At 43.7% G+C, this 20,805-nt stretch overlaps 1 protein-coding gene across 1 annotated transcript in view; it reads right to left on the reverse strand.

The window, feature by feature from the left end:
- The window catches only part of MPV17 (mitochondrial inner membrane protein MPV17), a 67,125-nt gene extending 47,351 nt beyond the window's left edge, over positions 1 to 19,774 (reverse strand). Inside the window, exons 1-2 of the mRNA XM_075338890.1 lie at positions 19,736 to 19,774; positions 18,922 to 18,999 (exon numbers count right to left, since the gene is read on the reverse strand). Of these exons, the coding sequence (XP_075195005.1) occupies positions 18,922 to 18,994 (73 nt within the window). The 5' untranslated portion in view covers positions 18,995 to 18,999; positions 19,736 to 19,774. The remainder of the gene's footprint in view (positions 1 to 18,921; positions 19,000 to 19,735) is intronic.
- Between the last annotated feature and the right edge of the window lie 1,031 nt (positions 19,775 to 20,805).

The following is a 20,805-nucleotide window of genomic DNA, read 5'->3' on the forward strand; positions in this document are numbered from 1 at the left end:
GGGGTGAAGGAAGCTGGCATAAGGCTGTATAAAAGGGGTGAAGGAAGCTGGTATAATGCTGTATAAAAGGGGTGAAGGAAGCTGGTATAATGCTGTATAAAAGGGGTGAAGGAAGCTGGTATAATGCTGTATAAAAGGGGTGAAGGAAGCTGGTATAATGCTGTATAAAAGGGGTGAAGGAAGCTGGTATAAGGCTGTATAAAAGGGGTGAAGGAAGCTGGTATAATGCTGTATAAAAGGGGTGAAGGAAGCTGGTATAATGCTGTATAAAAGGGGTGAAGGAAGCTGGTATAAGGCTGTATAAAAGGGGTGAAGGAAGCTGGTATAATGCTGTATAAAAGGGGTGAAGGAAGCTGGTATAAGGCTGTATAAAAGGGGTGAAGGAAGCTGGTATAATGCTGTATAAAAGGGGTGAAGGAAGCTGGTATAATGCTGTATAAAAGGGGTGAAGGAAGCTGGTATAATGCTGTATAAAAGGGGTGAAGGAAGCTGGTATAAGGCTGTATAAAAGGGGTGAAGGAAGCTGGTATAATGCTGTATAAAAGGGGTGAAGGAAGCTGGCATAAGGCTGTATAAAAGGGGTGAAGGAAGCTGGTATAAGGCTGTATAAAAGGGGTGAAGGAAGCTGGTATAATGCTGTATAAAAGGGGTGAAGGAAGCTGGTATAATGCTGTATAAAAGGGGTGAAGGAAGCTGGTATAAGGCTGTATAAAAGGGGTGAAGGAAGCTGGTATAATGCTGTATAAAAGGGGTGAAGGAAGCTGGTATAAGGCTGTATAAAAGGGGTGAAGGAAGCTGGTATAAGGCTGTATAAAAGGGGTGAAGGAAGCTGGTATAAGGCTGTATAAAAGGGGTGAAGGAAGCTGGTATAAGGCTGTATAAAAGGGGTGAAGGAAGCTGGTATAATGCTGTATAAAAGGGGTGAAGGAAGCTGGTATAATGCTGTATAAAAGGGGTGAAGGAAGCTGGTATAATGCTGTATAAAAGGGGTGAAGGAAGCTGGTATAAGGCTGTATAAAAGGGGTGAAGGAAGCTGGTATAATGCTGTATAAAAGGGGTGAAGGAAGCTGGCATAATGCTGTATAAAAGGGGTGAAGGAAGCTGGTATAATGCTGTATAAAAGGGGTGAAGGAAGCTGGTATAATACTGTATAAAAGGGGTGAAGGAAGCTGGTATAATGCTGTATAAAAGGGGTGAAGGAAGCTGGTATAATGCTGTATAAAAGGGGTGAAGGAAGCTGGTATAATACTGTATAAAAGGGGTGAAGGAAGCTGGTATAAGGCTGTATAAAAGGGGTGAAGGAAGCTGGTATAATGCTGTATAAAAGGGGTGAAGGAAGCTGGCATAATGCTGTATAAAAGGGGTGAAGGAAGCTGGTATAATGCTGTATAAAAGGGGTGAAGGAAGCTGGTATAATACTGTATAAAAGGGGTGAAGGAAGCTGGTATAAGGCTGTATAAAAGGGGTGAAGGAAGCTGGTATAAGGCTGTATAAAAGGGGTGAAGGAAGCTGGTATAATGCTGTATAAAAGGGGTGAAGGAAGCTGGTATAATACTGTATAAAAGGGGTGAAGGAAGCTGGTATAAGGCTGTATAAAAGGGGTGAAGGAAGCTGGTATAATGCTGTATAAAAGGGGTGAAGGAAGCTGGTATAATACTGTATAAAAGGGGTGAAGGAAGCTGGTATAAGGCTGTATAAAAGGGGTGAAGGAAGCTGGTATAATGCTGTATAAAAGGGGTGAAGGAAGCTGGCATAATGCTGTATAAAAGGGGTGAAGGAAGCTGGTATAATACTGTATAAAAGGGGTGAAGGAAGCTGGTATAAGGCTGTATAAAAGGGGTGAAGGAAGCTGGTATAATGCTGTATAAAAGGGGTGAAGGAAGCTGGTATAATGCTGTATAAAAGGGGTGAAGGAAGCTGGCATAAGGCTGTATAAAAGGGGTGAAGGAAGCTGGTATAATGCTGTATAAAAGGGGTGAAGGAAGCTGGTATAATGCTGTATAAAAGGGGTGAAGGAAGCTGGCATAATACTGTATAAAAGGAGTGAAGGAAGCTGGTATAATGCTGTATAAAAGGGGTGAAGGAAGCTGGCATAATGCTGTATAAAAGGGGTGAAGGAAGCTGGCATAATGCTGTATAAAAGGGGTGAAGGAAGCTGGCATAATGCTGTATAAAAGGGGTGAAGGAAGCTGGTATAATGCTGTATAAAAGGGGTGAAGGAAGCTGGTATAATGCTGTATAAAAGGGGTGAAGGAAGCTGGCATAATACTGTATAAAAGGGGTGAAGGAAGCTGGCATAATGCTGTATAAAAGGGGTGAAGGAAGCTGGCATAAGGCTGTATAAAAGGGGTGAAGGAAGCTGGCATAATACTGTATAAAAGGGGTGAAGGAAGCTGGTATAATGCTCTATAAAAGGGGTGAAGGAAGCTGGCATAAGGCTGTATAAAAGGGGTGAAGGAAGCTGGCATAATGCTGTATAAAAGGGGTGAAGGAAGCTGGCATAAGGCTGTATAAAAGGGGTGAAGGAAGCTGGTATAATGCTGTATAAAAGGGGTGAAGGAAGCTGGTATAATGCTCTATAAAAGGGGTGAAGGAAGCTGGTATAAGGCTGTATAAAAGGGGTGAAGGAAGCTGGTATAAGGCTGTATAAAAGGGGTGAAGGAAGCTGGTATAAGGCTGTATAAAAGGGGTGAAGGAAGCTGGTATAATGCTGTATAAAAGGGGTGAAGGAAGCTGGTATAATGCTGTATAAAAGGGGTGAAGGAAGCTGGTATAATGCTGTATAAAAGGGGTGAAGGAAGCTGGCATAATGCTGTATAAAAGGGGTGAAGGAAGCTGGTATAAGGCTGTATAAAAGGGGTGAAGGAAGCTGGCATAAGGCTGTATAAAAGGGGTGAAGGAAGCTGGTATAATGCTGTATAAAAGGGGTGAAGGAAGCTGGTATAATGCTCTATAAAAGGGGTGAAGGAAGCTGGTATAAGGCTGTATAAAAGGGGTGAAGGAAGCTGGTATAATGCTGTATAAAAGGGGTGAAGGAAGCTGGTATAAGGCTGTATAAAAGGGGTGAAGGAAGCTGGTATAATACTGTATAAAAGGGGTGAAGGAAGCTGGTATAAGGCTGTATAAAAGGGGTGAAGGAAGCTGGTATAAGGCTGTATAAAAGGGGTGAAGGAAGCTGGCATAATGCTGTATAAAAGGGGTGAAGGAAGCTGGTATAATGCTGTATAAAAGGGGTGAAGGAAGCTGGCATAAGGCTGTATAAAAGGGGTGAAGGAAGCTGGTATAATGCTGTATAAAAGGGGTGAAGGAAGCTGGCATAATACTGTATAAAAGGGGTGAAGGAAGCTGGCATAATGCTGTATAAAAGGGGTGAAGGAAGCTGGTATAATGCTGTATAAAAGGGGTGAAGGAAGCTGGTATAAGGCTGTATAAAAGGGGTGAAGGAAGCTGGCATAATGCTGTATAAAAGGGGTGAAGGAAGCTGGCATAATGCTGTATAAAAGGGGTGAAGGAAGCTGGCATAATGCTGTATAAAAGGGGTGAAGGAAGCTGGCATAATGCTGTATAAAAGGGGTGAAGGAAGCTGGTATAAGGCTGTATAAAAGGGGTGAAGGAAGCTGGTATAAGGCTGTATAAAAGGGGTGAAGGAAGCTGGTATAATGCTGTATAAAAGGGGTGAAGGAAGCTGGCATAAGGCTGTATAAAAGGGGTGAAGGAAGCTGGTATAATGCTGTATAAAAGGGGTGAAGGAAGCTGGTATAATGCTGTATAAAAGGGGTGAAGGAAGCTGGTATAAGGCTGTATAAAAGGGGTGAAGGAAGCTGGTATAATGCTGTATAAAAGGGGTGAAGGAAGCTGGTATAATGCTGTATAAAAGGGGTGAAGGAAGCTGGTATAATACTGTATAAAAGGGGTGAAGGAAGCTGGTATAATGCTGTATAAAAGGGGTGAAGGAAGCTGGTATAAGGCTGTATAAAAGGGGTGAAGGAAGCTGGTATAAGGCTGTATAAAAGGGGTGAAGGAAGCTGGTATAAGGCTGTATAAAAGGGGTGAAGGAAGCTGGTATAATGCTGTATAAAAGGGGTGAAGGAAGCTGGTATAATGCTGTATAAAAGGGGTGAAGGAAGCTGGTATAATGCTGTATAAAAGGGGTGAAGGAAGCTGGCATAAGGCTGTATAAAAGGGGTGAAGGAAGCTGGTATAATGCTGTATAAAAGGGGTGAAGGAAGCTGGTATAATGCTGTATAAAAGGGGTGAAGGAAGCTGGTATAATGCTGTATAAAAGGGGTGAAGGAAGCTGGTATAATGCTGTATAAAAGGGGTGAAGGAAGCTGGCATAAGGCTGTATAAAAAGGGTGAAGGAAGCTGGTATAAGGCTGTATAAAAGGGGTGAAGGAAGCTGGTATAAGGCTGTATAAAAGGGGTGAAGGAAGCTGGCATAATGCTGTATAAAAGGGGTGAAGGAAGCTGGTATAATGCTGTATAAAAGGGGTGAAGGAAGCTGGTATAATGCTGTATAAAAGGGGTGAAGGAAGCTGGTATAATGCTGTATAAAAGGGGTGAAGGAAGCTGGTATAATGCTGTATAAAAGGGGTGAAGGAAGCTGGCATAAGGCTGTATAAAAGGGGTGAAGGAAGCTGGTATAATGCTGTATAAAAGGGGTGAAGGAAGCTGGTATAATGCTGTATAAAAGGGGTGAAGGAAGCTGGCATAAGGCTGTATAAAAGGGGTGAAGGAAGCTGGTATAATGCTGTATAAAAGGGGTGAAGGAAGCTGGTATAAGGCTGTATAAAAGGGGTGAAGGAAGCTGGTATAATGCTGTATAAAAGGGGTGAAGGAAGCTGGCATAAGGCTGTATAAAAGGGGTGAAGGAAGCTGGTATAATGCTGTATAAAAGGGGTGAAGGAAGCTGGCATAATGCTGTATAAAAGGGGTGAAGGAAGCTGGTATAATGCTGTATAAAAGGGGTGAAGGAAGCTGGTATAAGGCTGTATAAAAGGGGTGAAGGAAGCTGGTATAATGCTGTATAAAAGGGGTGAAGGAAGCTGGTATAATGCTGTATAAAAGGGGTGAAGGAAGCTGGCATAAGGCTGTATAAAAGGGGTGAAGGAAGCTGGTATAATGCTGTATAAAAGGGGTGAAGGAAGCTGGTATAATGCTGTATAAAAGGGGTGAAGGAAGCTGGTATAATACTGTATAAAAGGGGTGAAGGAAGCTGGTATAATGCTGTATAAAAGGGGTGAAGGAAGCTGGTATAATGCTGTATAAAAGGGGTGAAGGAAGCTGGTATAATACTGTATAAAAGGGGTGAAGGAAGCTGGTATAATGCTGTATAAAAGGGGTGAAGGAAGCTGGTATAATGCTGTATAAAAGGGGTGAAGGAAGCTGGCATAATGCTGTATAAAAGGGGTGAAGGAAGCTGGTATAAGGCTGTATAAAAGGGGTGAAGGAAGCTGGTATAATGCTGTATAAAAGGGGTGAAGGAAGCTGGCATAATGCTGTATAAAAGGGGTGAAGGAAGCTGGTATAATGCTGTATAAAAGGGGTGAAGGAAGCTGGTATAATACTGTATAAAAGGGGTGAAGGAAGCTGGTATAAGGCTGTATAAAAGGGGTGAAGGAAGCTGGTATAAGGCTGTATAAAAGGGGTGAAGGAAGCTGGTATAATGCTGTATAAAAGGGGTGAAGGAAGCTGGTATAATACTGTATAAAAGGGGTGAAGGAAGCTGGTATAAGGCTGTATAAAAGGGGTGAAGGAAGCTGGTATAATGCTGTATAAAAGGGGTGAAGGAAGCTGGTATAATACTGTATAAAAGGGGTGAAGGAAGCTGGTATAAGGCTGTATAAAAGGGGTGAAGGAAGCTGGTATAATGCTGTATAAAAGGGGTGAAGGAAGCTGGCATAATGCTGTATAAAAGGGGTGAAGGAAGCTGGTATAATACTGTATAAAAGGGGTGAAGGAAGCTGGTATAAGGCTGTATAAAAGGGGTGAAGGAAGCTGGTATAATGCTGTATAAAAGGGGTGAAGGAAGCTGGTATAATGCTGTATAAAAGGGGTGAAGGAAGCTGGCATAAGGCTGTATAAAAGGGGTGAAGGAAGCTGGTATAATGCTGTATAAAAGGGGTGAAGGAAGCTGGTATAATGCTGTATAAAAGGGGTGAAGGAAGCTGGCATAATACTGTATAAAAGGAGTGAAGGAAGCTGGTATAATGCTGTATAAAAGGGGTGAAGGAAGCTGGCATAATGCTGTATAAAAGGGGTGAAGGAAGCTGGCATAATGCTGTATAAAAGGGGTGAAGGAAGCTGGCATAATGCTGTATAAAAGGGGTGAAGGAAGCTGGTATAATGCTGTATAAAAGGGGTGAAGGAAGCTGGTATAATGCTGTATAAAAGGGGTGAAGGAAGCTGGCATAATACTGTATAAAAGGGGTGAAGGAAGCTGGCATAATGCTGTATAAAAGGGGTGAAGGAAGCTGGCATAAGGCTGTATAAAAGGGGTGAAGGAAGCTGGCATAATACTGTATAAAAGGGGTGAAGGAAGCTGGTATAATGCTCTATAAAAGGGGTGAAGGAAGCTGGCATAAGGCTGTATAAAAGGGGTGAAGGAAGCTGGCATAATGCTGTATAAAAGGGGTGAAGGAAGCTGGCATAAGGCTGTATAAAAGGGGTGAAGGAAGCTGGTATAATGCTGTATAAAAGGGGTGAAGGAAGCTGGTATAATGCTCTATAAAAGGGGTGAAGGAAGCTGGTATAAGGCTGTATAAAAGGGGTGAAGGAAGCTGGTATAAGGCTGTATAAAAGGGGTGAAGGAAGCTGGTATAAGGCTGTATAAAAGGGGTGAAGGAAGCTGGTATAAGGCTGTATAAAAGGGGTGAAGGAAGCTGGTATAAGGCTGTATAAAAGGGGTGAAGGAAGCTGGTATAATGCTGTATAAAAGGGGTGAAGGAAGCTGGTATAATGCTGTATAAAAGGGGTGAAGGAAGCTGGCATAATGCTGTATAAAAGGGGTGAAGGAAGCTGGTATAATGCTGTATAAAAGGGGTGAAGGAAGCTGGTATAATGCTGTATAAAAGGGGTGAAGGAAGCTGGTATAATGCTGTATAAAAGGGGTGAAGGAAGCTGGTATAATGCTGTATAAAAGGGGTGAAGGAAGCTGGCATAATGCTGTATAAAAGGGGTGAAGGAAGCTGGTATAAGGCTGTATAAAAGGGGTGAAGGAAGCTGGCATAATGCTGTATAAAAGGGGTGAAGGAAGCTGGCATAAGGCTGTATAAAAGGGGTGAAGGAAGCTGGCATAAGGCTGTATAAAAGGGGTGAAGGAAGCTGGCATAAGGCTGTATAAAAGGGGTGAAGGAAGCTGGTATAATGCTGTATAAAAGGGGTGAAGGAAGCTGGTATAATGCTCTATAAAAGGGGTGAAGGAAGCTGGTATAAGGCTGTATAAAAGGGGTGAAGGAAGCTGGTATAATGCTGTATAAAAGGGGTGAAGGAAGCTGGTATAAGGCTGTATAAAAGGGGTGAAGGAAGCTGGTATAATACTGTATAAAAGGGGTGAAGGAAGCTGGTATAAGGCTGTATAAAAGGGGTGAAGGAAGCTGGTATAAGGCTGTATAAAAGGGGTGAAGGAAGCTGGCATAATGCTGTATAAAAGGGGTGAAGGAAGCTGGTATAATGCTGTATAAAAGGGGTGAAGGAAGCTGGCATAAGGCTGTATAAAAGGGGTGAAGGAAGCTGGTATAATGCTGTATAAAAGGGGTGAAGGAAGCTGGCATAATGCTGTATAAAAGGGGTGAAGGAAGCTGGTATAATGCTGTATAAAAGGGGTGAAGGAAGCTGGTATAAGGCTGTATAAAAGGGGTGAAGGAAGCTGGTATAATGCTGTATAAAAGGGGTGAAGGAAGCTGGTATAATGCTGTATAAAAGGGGTGAAGGAAGCTGGCATAAGGCTGTATAAAAGGGGTGAAGGAAGCTGGTATAATGCTGTATAAAAGGGGTGAAGGAAGCTGGTATAATGCTGTATAAAAGGGGTGAAGGAAGCTGGTATAATGCTGTATAAAAGGGGTGAAGGAAGCTGGTATAATGCTGTATAAAAGGGGTGAAGGAAGCTGGTATAATGCTGTATAAAAGGGGTGAAGGAAGCTGGTATAAGGCTGTATAAAAGGGGTGAAGGAAGCTGGTATAAGGCTGTATAAAAGGGGTGAAGGAAGCTGGTATAATGCTGTATAAAAGGGGTGAAGGAAGCTGGCATAAGGCTGTATAAAAGGGGTGAAGGAAGCTGGTATAAGGCTGTATAAAAGGGGTGAAGGAAGCTGGTATAATGCTGTATAAAAGGGTGAAGGAAGCTGGTATAATGCTGTATAAAAGGGGTGAAGGAAGCTGGTATAATGCTGTATAAAAGGGGTGAAGGAAGCTGGTATAAGGCTGTATAAAAGGGGTGAAGGAAGCTGGTATAATGCTGTATAAAAGGGGTGAAGGAAGCTGGCATAATGCTGTATAAAAGGGGTGAAGGAAGCTGGTATAATGCTGTATAAAAGGGGTGAAGGAAGCTGGTATAATACTGTATAAAAGGGGTGAAGGAAGCTGGTATAAGGCTGTATAAAAGGGGTGAAGGAAGCTGGTATAATGCTGTATAAAAGGGGTGAAGGAAGCTGGTATAATGCTGTATAAAAGGGGTGAAGGAAGCTGGCATAATGCTGTATAAAAGGGGTGAAGGAAGCTGGTATAATGCTGTATAAAAGGGGTGAAGGAAGCTGGCATAATGCTGTATAAAAGGGGTGAAGGAAGCTGGTATAAGGCTGTATAAAAGGGGTGAAGGAAGCTGGTATAATGCTGTATAAAAGGGGTGAAGGAAGCTGGTATAATACTGTATAAAAGGGGTGAAGGAAGCTGGTATAAGGCTGTATAAAAGGGGTGAAGGAAGCTGGTATAATGCTGTATAAAAGGGGTGAAGGAAGCTGGCATAATGCTGTATAAAAGGGGTGAAGGAAGCTGGTATAATGCTGTATAAAAGGGGTGAAGGAAGCTGGTATAATACTGTATAAAAGGGGTGAAGGAAGCTGGTATAAGGCTGTATAAAAGGGGTGAAGGAAGCTGGTATAATGCTGTATAAAAGGGGTGAAGGAAGCTGGTATAATACTGTATAAAAGGGGTGAAGGAAGCTGGTATAAGGCTGTATAAAAGGGGTGAAGGAAGCTGGTATAATGCTGTATAAAAGGGGTGAAGGAAGCTGGTATAATACTGTATAAAAGGGGTGAAGGAAGCTGGTATAAGGCTGTATAAAAGGGGTGAAGGAAGCTGGTATAATGCTGTATAAAAGGGGTGAAGGAAGCTGGCATAATGCTGTATAAAAGGGGTGAAGGAAGCTGGTATAATACTGTATAAAAGGGGTGAAGGAAGCTGGTATAAGGCTGTATAAAAGGGGTGAAGGAAGCTGGTATAATGCTGTATAAAAGGGGTGAAGGAAGCTGGTATAATGCTGTATAAAAGGGGTGAAGGAAGCTGGCATAATGCTGTATAAAAGGGGTGAAGGAAGCTGGCATAATGCTGTATAAAAGGGGTGAAGGAAGCTGGCATAATGCTGTATAAAAGGGGTGAAGGAAGCTGGCATAATGCTGTATAAAAGGGGTGAAGGAAGCTGGCATAAGGCTGTATAAAAGGGGTGAAGGAAGCTGGCATAATGCTGTATAAAAGGGGTGAAGGAAGCTGGCATAATGCTGTATAAAAGGGGTGAAGGAAGCTGGTATAATGCTGTATAAAAGGGGTGAAGGAAGCTGGTATAATGCTGTATAAAAGGGGTGAAGGAAGCTGGCATAATGCTGTATAAAAGGGGTGAAGGAAGCTGGTATAATGCTGTATAAAAGGGGTGAAGGAAGCTGGTATAATGCTGTATAAAAGGGGTGAAGGAAGCTGGTATAATGCTGTATAAAAGGGGTGAAGGAAGCTGGCATAATGCTGTATAAAAGGGGTGAAGGAAGCTGGTATAAGGCTGTATAAAAGGGGTGAAGGAAGCTGGTATAATAATGCTGTATAAAAGGGGTGAAGGAAGCTGGTATAAGGCTGTATAAAAGGGGTGAAGGAAGCTGGTATAAGGCTGTATAAAAGGGGTGAAGGAAGCTGGTATAAGGCTGTATAAAAGGGGTGAAGGAAGCTGGTATAAGGCTGTATAAAAGGGGTGAAGGAAGCTGGTATAATGCTGTATAAAAGGGGTGAAGGAAGCTGGTATAAGGCTGTATAAAAGGGGTGAAGGAAGCTGGTATAATGCTGTATAAAAGGGGTGAAGGAAGCTGGTATAATGCTGTATAAAAGGGGTGAAGGAAGCTGGTATAATGCTGTATAAAAGGGGTGAAGGAAGCTGGTATAATGCTGTATAAAAGGGGTGAAGGAAGCTGGTATAAGGCTGTATAAAAGGGGTGAAGGAAGCTGGTATAATGCTGTATAAAAGGGGTGAAGGAAGCTGGTATAATGCTGTATAAAAGGGGTTGAAGGAAGCTGGTATAATGCTGTATAAAAGGGGTGAAGGAAGCTGGTATAATGCTGTATAAAAGGGGTGAAGGAAGCTGGTATAAGGCTGTATAAAAGGGGTGAAGGAAGCTGGTATAATGCTGTATAAAAGGGGTGAAGGAAGCTGGTTATAATGCTGTATAAAAGGGGTGAAGGAAGCTGGTATAATGCTGTATAAAAGGGGTGAAGGAAGCTGGCATAATGCTGTATAAAAGGGGTGAAGGAAGCTGGTATAATGCTGTATAAAAGGGGTGAAGGAAGCTGGTATAAGGCTGTATAAAAGGGGTGAAGGAAGCTGGTATAATGCTGTATAAAAGGGGTGAAGGAAGCTGGTATAATGCTGTATAAAAGGGGTGAAGGAAGCTGGTATAATGCTGTATAAAAGGGGTGAAGGAAGCTGGTATAATGCTGTATAAAAGGGGTGAAGGAAGCTGGTATAAGGCTGTATAAAAGGGGTGAAGGAAGCTGGTATAATGCTGTATAAAAGGGGTGAAGGAAGCTGGTATAATGCTGTATAAAAGGGGTGAAGGAAGCTGGTATAATGCTGTATAAAAGGGGTGAAGGAAGCTGGCATAATGCTGTATAAAAGGGGTGAAGGAAGCTGGTATAAGGCTGTATAAAAGGGGTGAAGGAAGCTGGTATAAGGCTGTATAAAAGGGGTGAAGGAAGCTGGTATAAGGCTGTATAAAAGGGGTGAAGGAAGCTGGTATAAGGCTGTATAAAAGGGGTGAAGGAAGCTGGTATAATGCTGTATAAAAGGGGTGAAGGAAGCTGGTATAAGGCTGTATAAAAGGGGTGAAGGAAGCTGGTATAAGGCTGTATAAAAGGGGTGAAGGAAGCTGGTATAAGGCTGTATAAAAGGGGTGAAGGAAGCTGGTATAAGGCTGTATAAAAGGGGTGAAGGAAGCTGGTATAAGGCTGTATAAAAGGGGTGAAGGAAGCTGGTATAATGCTGTATAAAAGGGGTGAAGGAAGCTGGTATAATGCTGTATAAAAGGGGTGAAGGAAGCTGGTATAAGGCTGTATAAAAGGGTGAAGGAAGCTGGCATAATGCTGTATAAAAGGGGTGAAGGAAGCTGGTATAAGGCTGTATAAAAGGGGTGAAGGAAGCTGGTATAATGCTGTATAAAAGGGGTGAAGGAAGCTGGTATAAGGCTGTATAAAAGGGGTGAAGGAAGCTGGCATAATGCTGTATAAAAGGGGTGAAGGAAGCTGGTATAAGGCTGTATAAAAGGGGTGAAGGAAGCTGGTATAAGGCTGTATAAAAGGGGTGAAGGAAGCTGGTATAATGCTGTATAAAAGGGGTGAAGGAAGCTGGTATAATGCTGTATAAAAGGGGTGAAGGAAGCTGGTATAAGGCTGTATAAAAGGGGTGAAGGAAGCTGGTATAAGGCTGTATAAAAGGGGTGAAGGAAGCTGGTATAAGGCTGTATAAAAGGGGTGAAGGAAGCTGGTATAAGGCTGTATAAAAGGGGTGAAGGAAGCTGGTATAAGGCTGTATAAAAGGGGTGAAGGAAGCTGGCATAATGCTGTATAAAAGGGGTGAAGGAAGCTGGTATAAGGCTGTATAAAAGGGGTGAAGGAAGCTGGCATAATGCTGTATAAAAGGGGTGAAGGAAGCTGGCATAAGGCTGTATAAAAGGGGTGAAGGAAGCTGGCATAATGCTGTATAAAAGGGGTGAAGGAAGCTGGCATAAGGCTGTATAAAAGGGGTGAAGGAAGCTGGCATAATGCTGTATAAAAGGGGTGAAGGAAGCTGGTATAAGGCTGTATAAAAGGGGTGAAGGAAGCTGGTATAAGGCTGTATAAAAGGGGTGAAGGAAGCTGGTATAAGGCTGTATAAAAGGGGTGAAGGAAGCTGGTATAATGCTGTATAAAAGGGGTGAAGGAAGCTGGTATAATGCTGTATAAAAGGGGTGAAGGAAGCTGGTATAAGGCTGTATAAAAGGGTGAAGGAAGCTGGTATAATGCTGTATAAAAGGGGTGAAGGAAGCTGGCATAATGCTGTATAAAAGGGGTGAAGGAAGCTGGTATAAGGCTGTATAAAAGGGGTGAAGGAAGCTGGTATAAGGCTGTATAAAAGGGGTGAAGGAAGCTGGCATAATGCTGTATAAAAGGGGTGAAGGAAGCTGGTATAAGGCTGTATAAAAGGGGTGAAGGAAGCTGGCATAATGCTGTATAAAAGGGGTGAAGGAAGCTGGCATAATGCTGTATAAAAGGGGTGAAGGAAGCTGGTATAATGCTGTATAAAAGGGGTGAAGGAAGCTGGTATAATGCTGTATAAAAGGGGTGAAGGAAGCTGGTATAATGCTGTATAAAAGGGGTGAAGGAAGCTGGTATAAGGCTGTATAAAAGGGGTGAAGGAAGCTGGCATAAGGCTGTATAAAAGGGGTGAAGGAAGCTGGTATAATGCTGTATAAAAGGGGTGAAGGAAGCTGGTATAATGCTGTATAAAAGGGGTGAAGGAAGCTGGTATAATGCTGTATAAAAGGGGTGAAGGAAGCTGGTATAATGCTGTATAAAAGGGGTGAAGGAAGCTGGTATAAGGCTGTATAAAAGGGGTGAAGGAAGCTGGCATAAGGCTGTATAAAAGGGGTGAAGGAAGCTGGCATAATGCTGTATAAAAGGGGTGAAGGAAGCTGGTATAATGCTGTATAAAAGGGGTGAAGGAAGCTGGTATAATGCTGTATAAAAGGGGTGAAGGGAAGCTGGCATAATGCTGTATAAAAGGGGTGAAGGAAGCTGGTATAAGGCTGTATAAAAGGGGTGAAGGAAGCTGGTATAAGGCTGTATAAAAGGGGTGAAGGAAGCTGGCATAATGCTGTATAAAAGGGGTGAAGGAAGCTGGTATAATGCTGTATAAAAGGGGTGAAGGAAGCTGGTATAATGCTGTATAAAAGGGGTGAAGGAAGCTGGTATAATGCTGTATAAAAGGGGTGAAGGAAGCTGGTATAATGCTGTATAAAAGGGGTGAAGGAAGCTGGTATAATGCTGTATAAAAGGGGTGAAGGAAGCTGGTATAATGCTGTATAAAAGGGGTGAAGGAAGCTGGCATAATGCTGTATAAAAGGGGTGAAGGAAGCTGGTATAAGGCTGTATAAAAGGGGTGAAGGAAGCTGGTATAAGGCTGTATAAAAGGGGTGAAGGAAGCTGGTATAAGGCTGTATAAAAGGGGTGAAGGAAGCTGGTATAAGGCTGTATAAAAGGGGTGAAGGAAGCTGGCATAATGCTGTATAAAAGGGGTGAAGGAAGCTGGTATAAGGCTGTATAAAAGGGGTGAAGGAAGCTGGTATAATGCTGTATAAAAGGGGTGAAGGAAGCTGGCATAATGCTGTATAAAAGGGGTGAAGGAAGCTGGTATAAGGCTGTATAAAAGGGGTGAAGGAAGCTGGTATAATGCTGTATAAAAGGGGTGAAGGAAGCTGGTATAAGGCTGTATAAAAGGGGTGAAGGAAGCTGGTATAATGCTGTATAAAAGGGGTGAAGGAAGCTGGTATAATGCTGTATAAAAGGGGTGAAGGAAGCTGGTATAAGGCTGTATAAAAGGGGTGAAGGAAGCTGGTATAATGCTGTATAAAAGGGGTGAAGGAAGCTGGTATAAGGCTGTATAAAAGGGGTGAAGGAAGCTGGTATAATGCTGTATAAAAGGGGTGAAGGAAGCTGGTATAATGCTGTATAAAAGGGGTGAAGGAAGCTGGTATAAGGCTGTATAAAAGGGGTGAAGGAAGCTGGTATAATGCTGTATAAAAGGGGTGAAGGAAGCTGGTATAAGGCTGTATAAAAGGGGTGAAGGAAGCTGGTATAATGCTGTATAAAAGGGGTGAAGGAAGCTGGTATAAGGCTGTATAAAAGGGGTGAAGGAAGCTGGTATAATACTGTATAAAAGGGGTGAAGGAAGCTGGTATAAGGCTGTATAAAAGGGGTGAAGGAAGCTGGCATAATGCTGTATAAAAGGGGTGAAGGAAGCTGGTATAATGCTGTATAAAAGGGGTGAAGGAAGCTGGTATAATGCTGTATAAAAGGGGTGAAGGAAGCTGGTATAATACTGTATAAAAGGGGTGAAGGAAGCTGGTATAATGCTGTATAAAAGGGGTGAAGGAAGCTGGCATAAGGCTGTATAAAAGGGGTGAAGGAAGCTGGCATAATGCTGTATAAAAGGGGTGAAGGAAGCTGGCATAATGCTGTATAAAAGGGGTGAAGGAAGCTGGTATAATGCTGTATAAAAGGGGTGAAGGAAGCTGGTATAATGCTGTATAAAAGGGGTGAAGGAAGCTGGTATAAGGCTGTATAAAAGGGGTGAAGGAAGCTGGCATAATACTGTATAAAAGGGGTGAAGGAAGCTGGTATAATGCTGTATAAAAGGGGTGAAGGAAGCTGGTATAATGCTGTATAAAAGGGGTGAAGGAAGCTGGCATAATGCTGTATAAAAGGGGTGAAGGAAGCTGGTATAATGCTGTATAAAAGGGGTGAAGGAAGCTGGTATAATGCTGTATAAAAGGGGTGAAGGAAGCTGGTATAATGCTGTATAAAAGGGGTGAAGGAAGCTGGTATAAGGCTGTATAAAAGGGGTGAAGGAAGCTGGTATAATGCTGTATAAAAGGGGTGAAGGAAGCTGGTATAATGCTGTATAAAAGGGGTGAAGGAAGCTGGTATAAGGCTGTATAAAAGGGGTGAAGGAAGCTGGTATAAGGCTGTATAAAAGGGGTGAAGGAAGCTGGTATAATGCTGTATAAAAGGGGTGAAGGAAGCTGGTATAAGGCTGTATAAAAGGGGTGAAGGAAGCTGGTATAAGGCTGTATAAAAGGGGTGAAGGAAGCTGGTATAAGGCTGTATAAAAGGGGTGAAGGAAGCTGGTATAAGGCTGTATAAAAGGGGTGAAGGAAGCTGGTATAATGCTGTATAAAAGGGGTGAAGGAAGCTGGTATAAGGCTGTATAAAAGGGGTGAAGGAAGCTGGTATAATGCTGTATAAAAGGGGTGAAGGAAGCTGGCATAATGCTGTATAAAAGGGGTGAAGGAAGCTGGCATAATGCTTGTATAAAAGGGGTGAAGGAAGCTGGTATAATGCTGTATAAAAGGGGTGAAGGAAGCTGGTATAATGCTGTATAAAAGGGGTGAAGGAAGCTGGCATAATACTGTATAGGGGCCAGGAAGGTGACTCCAGGGCCAAGAGGCCTACAGGGATTATGACTGATATGGAAACTCACCACACTTAGAACTGTTAAACTAAAGCACTCGGAACTGTATATATATAATTTTTTTTTTTGTTGATGCACTTTAAGCGAAGACCGAGCCAGAAGACTGGGTGAGGCAAAGGTTTCTATAACAGCTTACGGCCAATGGACTAATGCTGTATGAGCTGGCGACCTCTTATTCAATTTTTGTAGTTTTTATTTTTAAGACTCTGTTAAAAAACAAACAAACAGTAAATATTACCAACATGTTATGGTTAATTATAAGAAGATGTTTAGCTTAACCTATACCTTGTTGTCACGCTCGAGTACCCCCCATCGAACACCCTGATGGTCCACTCCGCTTCAAGAATACTCACTAAGCTGAGACATTCACAAGAACGGCCCGTCACCCCCGGCAACCAGAACCAACAGCAGGAAAGCCGAGCACTGATTGGCTGCTCTGGTAACATGAAAGCTGAGCCCCGATTGGCTGCTATGGATTTCCTGTAGGAGGGCAGTGTCTTTAGCCCTGAGCGCCATAGAACCACAAGTCTCAGCATGGCTGTGAGAAATCCCTGTAATCTGCTCTGTCTGCCCATTTCACACTGTATGTTCCGGGAAGACGCCCGCCATATTCCTGCGCTCCTCCCCCCCCCTGCGCTGACAGAGTCTGTACAGCACCACAGTATATGTGCCGATACCTGACCCCAAACACTGCCGCGAGAAGCAGAGACCTCTACTGGAGACCAGAGAGACTGCAGACCAGCGCAACGCTCTCTGTTATCAGCCATTACTGGGGGAGGAGACTGCAGGACAGGTGACTACAATTACTCCCTGTTATCAGCCATTACTGGGGGAGGAGACTGCAGGACAGGTGACTACAATTACTCCCTGTTATCAGCCATTACTGGGGGAGGAGACTGTAGGACAGGTGACTACAATTACTCCCTGTTATCAGCCATTACTGGGGAGGAGACTACAATCTATTACTCCCTGTTATCAGCCATTACTGGGGGAGGAGACTGTAGGACAGGTGACTACAATTACTCTCTGCTATCAGCCATTACTGGAGGAGGAGACTGTAGGACAGGTGACTACAATCTAGTACTCCCTGTTATCAGCCATTACTGGAGGAGGAGACTGTAGGACAGGTGACTACAATCTATTACTCCCTGTTATCAGCCATTACTGGGGGAGGAGACTGTAGGACAGGTGACTACAATCTAGTACTCCCTGCTATCAGCCATTACTGGGGGAGGAGACTGTAGGACAGGTGAGTGCAGTGTATTACTCCCTGCTATCAGCCATTACTGGGGGAGGAGACTGTAGGACAGGTGACTACAATCTAGTACTCCCTGCTATCAGCCATTACTGGGGGAGGAGACTGTAGGACAGGTGAGTGCAGTGTATTACTCCCTGCTATCAGCCATTACTGGGGGAGGAGACTGTAGGACAGGTGAGTGCAGTGTATTACTCCCTGCTATCAGCCATTACTGGGGGAGGAGACTGTAGGACAGGTGACTACAATCTATTACTCCCTGTTATCAGCCATTACTGGAGGAGGAGACTGTAGGACAGGTGAGTACAATCTAGTACTCCCTGTTATCAGCCATTACTGGGGGAGGAGACTGTAGGACAGGTGACTACAATCTAGTACTCCCTGCTATCAGCCATTACTGGGGGAGGAGACTGTAGGACAGGTGAGTGCAGTGTATTACTCCCTGCTATCAGCCATTACTGGGGGAGGAGACTGTAGGACAGGTGACTACAATCTAGTACTCTCTGCTATCAGCCATTACTGGAGGAGGAGACTGTAGGACAGGTGACTACAATCTAGTACTCCCTGCTATCAGCCATTACTGGGGGAGGAGACTGTAGGACAGGTGACTACAATCTAGTACTCCCTGCTATCAGCCATTACTGGGGGAGGAGACTGTAGGACAGGTGACTACAATCTAGTACTCCCTGCTATCAGCCATTACTGGGGGAGGAGACTGTAGGACAGGTGAGTGCAGTGTATTACTCCCTGCTATCAGCCATTACTGGGGGAGGAGACTGTAGGACAGGTGACTACAATCTAGTACTCCCTGTTATCAGCCATTACTGGGGGAGGAGACTGTAGAACAGGTGACTACAATCTAGTACTCCCTGCTATCAGCCATTACTGGGGGAGGAGACTGTAGGACAGGTGACTACAATCTAGTACTCCCTGTTATCAGCCATTACTGGGGGAGGAGACTGTAGAACAGGTGACTACAATCTAGTACTCCCTGCTATCAGCCATTACTGGGGGAGGAGACTGTAGGACAGGTGAGTGCAGTGTATTACTCCCTGCTATCAGCCATTACTGGGGGAGGAGACTGTAGGACAGGTGACTACAATCTAGTACTCTCTGCTATCAGCCATTACTGGGGGAGGAGACTGTAGGACAGGTGAGTGCAGTGTATTACTCCCTGCTATCAGCCATTACTGGGGGAGGAGACTGTAGGACAGGTGACTACAATCTAGTACTCCCTGCTATCAGCCATTACTGGGGGAGGAGACTGTAGGACAGGTGAGTGCAGTGTATTACTCCCTGCTATCAGCCATTACTGGGGGAGGAGACTGTAGGACAGGTGACTACAATCTAGTACTCCCTGCTATCAGCCATTACTGGGGGAGGAGACTGTAGGACAGGTGAGTGCAGTGTATTACTCCCTGCTATCAGCCATTACTGGGGGAGGAGACTGTAGGACAGGTGAGTACAATCTATTGCTATCTGTAGTCTCCTCCCCCAGTAATGGCTGATAATCTAGTACTCCCTGTTATCAGCCATTACTGGGGGAGGAGACTGTAGAACAGGTGACTACAATGTAGTACTCCCTGTTATCAGCCATTACTGGGGGAGGAGACTGTAGGACAGGTGACTACAATGTAGTACTCCCTGTTATCAGCCATTACTGGGGGAGGAGACTGTAGGACAGGTGACTACAATGTAGTACTCCCTGTTATCAGCCATTACTGGGGGAGGAGACTGTAGGACAGGTGACTACAATCTAGTACTCCCTGTTATCAGCCATTACTGGGGGAGGAGACTGTAGGACAGGTGAGTGCAGTGTATTACTCCCTGTTATCAGCCATTACTGGGGGAGGAGACTGTAGGACAGTACAATCTATTACTCCCTGTTATCAGCCAGCTGTGAGTGTGGCTGGGGCTCCGGGCAGGCACTGGTGTGTGCGGTTGGTGTATACCTGTGGCGGTCACTCACCGGCAGTGATGATCTGCACCTTCCAGGGATGGAGGGAGAGGAGTCGCTGGTACTGGCGCCACAGTGCGGCCATCAGTCCTGTGCGGAGACACAGCAGGTGACATCAATGCAGGGTGTATACGGCGTATATTGTGTCACTGCGGTGTGTGCACGGTACAGACATAAATATACACATATATATATATTACACACATACAGTATATACAAACACACATATATATATATATATATATATATATATATATATATATACACACACACATACTGTATGTATACACACTATATAAACATACATATATATATACACACACATACTGTATGTATACACACTATATAAACATACATATATATATACACACATACTGTATGTATACACACTATATAAACATACATATATATATATACACATACTGTATGTATACACACTATATAAACATACATATATATATATACACATACTGTATGTATACACACTATATAAACATACATATATATATATACACACACATACTGTATGTATACACACTATATAAACATACATATATATATACACACACATACTGTATGTATACACACTATATAAACATACATATATATATATACACATACTGTATGTATACACACTATATAAACATACATATATATATACACACACATACTGTATGTATACACACTATATAAACATACATATATATATATACACATACTGTATGTATACACACTATATAAACATACATATATATATACACACACATACTGTATGTATACACACTATATAAACATACATATACACACACACACAGAGGAGACTCACAATGTGACTCACTGAGGAGCCTCAGGCAGGAAGTGATGTCACAGGAAGCAGGGCATCATGGGAGCTGTAGTTTTACACTGCTGCTTCCTGAGTAGGCGGTCACATGATATGAGTGAGGGCGGGGCCTGCTGCTGCTCGTGTACACGCCTCCTCCCCCGCAGCAGCTGTAACCCCTGAGTGTCCGGGCAGAGCTGCAGTGCGCTCAGTGCTGCCGTATACCGGGAGATGCCGCGGTGCAGGGTGTAGTTACCGGAGGAGAGTAGACGGCGTCTATATCTCTCTATACACCAGAGCGGGAGCAGAGCGCTGTTTTTGGCCCTGTGCGCACACTGCGTTTTTTTACCTCTAGGCTTTGTTGCAGAATTTTTTGAGAAAAACAATGATCCTGTCCCTTTTCTGCAGGAAGCTGCGGTTTGTCCCTGCGGATTTTTTTGCCTGAAAATCCGCGACTTTCGCGGCAAATCCGCACCCGCGGATTTGCCGCGGATTTTGATGCGGATTTTTTTTTTTTTTTTTCCCCATTCAAAGCCAAAAATCCGCACCAAATCTGCACCAAACAATTGACATGCTGCAGATTTTTCCGGATCAAAATCCGCGGCAAATCCGCCGCGGAAAAATCCGCAGCATGGGCACAGCATTTCCAAAATGCCATTGAAATGGCTTGGAAGTGCTGCTGCTGCAGATTTTCGGCAAATCCGCGGCAAAATCCGCGGTAAATCCGCGGTAAATCCTGTAGCGTGGGCACATAGCCTAAGAAAATTCCGAACCCTCTGAAAGATTTCCGCACCCGTACCAAAATCTGAGTGTGGATTTGGTGCGGAGTGGATTTGGTGGGAATTTGGTGCAGATTTGGTGGGAATTTGGTGCGGATTTGGTGTGGATTTGGTGTAGCTTTGGTGCGGATTTGGTGTGGATTTGGTGTAGCTTTGGTGCGGATTTGGTGTGGATTTGGTGTGGATTTGGTGTAGCTTTGGTGTGGATTTGGTGTAGCTTTGGTGCGGATTTGGTGTGGATTTGGTGTAGCTTTGGTGCGGATTTGGTGTAGCTTTGGTGCGGATTTGGTGTGGATT

Source organism: Anomaloglossus baeobatrachus, chromosome 3 (assembly GCF_048569485.1).
Source record: "Anomaloglossus baeobatrachus isolate aAnoBae1 chromosome 3, aAnoBae1.hap1, whole genome shotgun sequence".
Taxonomy (NCBI): Eukaryota; Metazoa; Chordata; class Amphibia; order Anura; family Aromobatidae; genus Anomaloglossus; species Anomaloglossus baeobatrachus.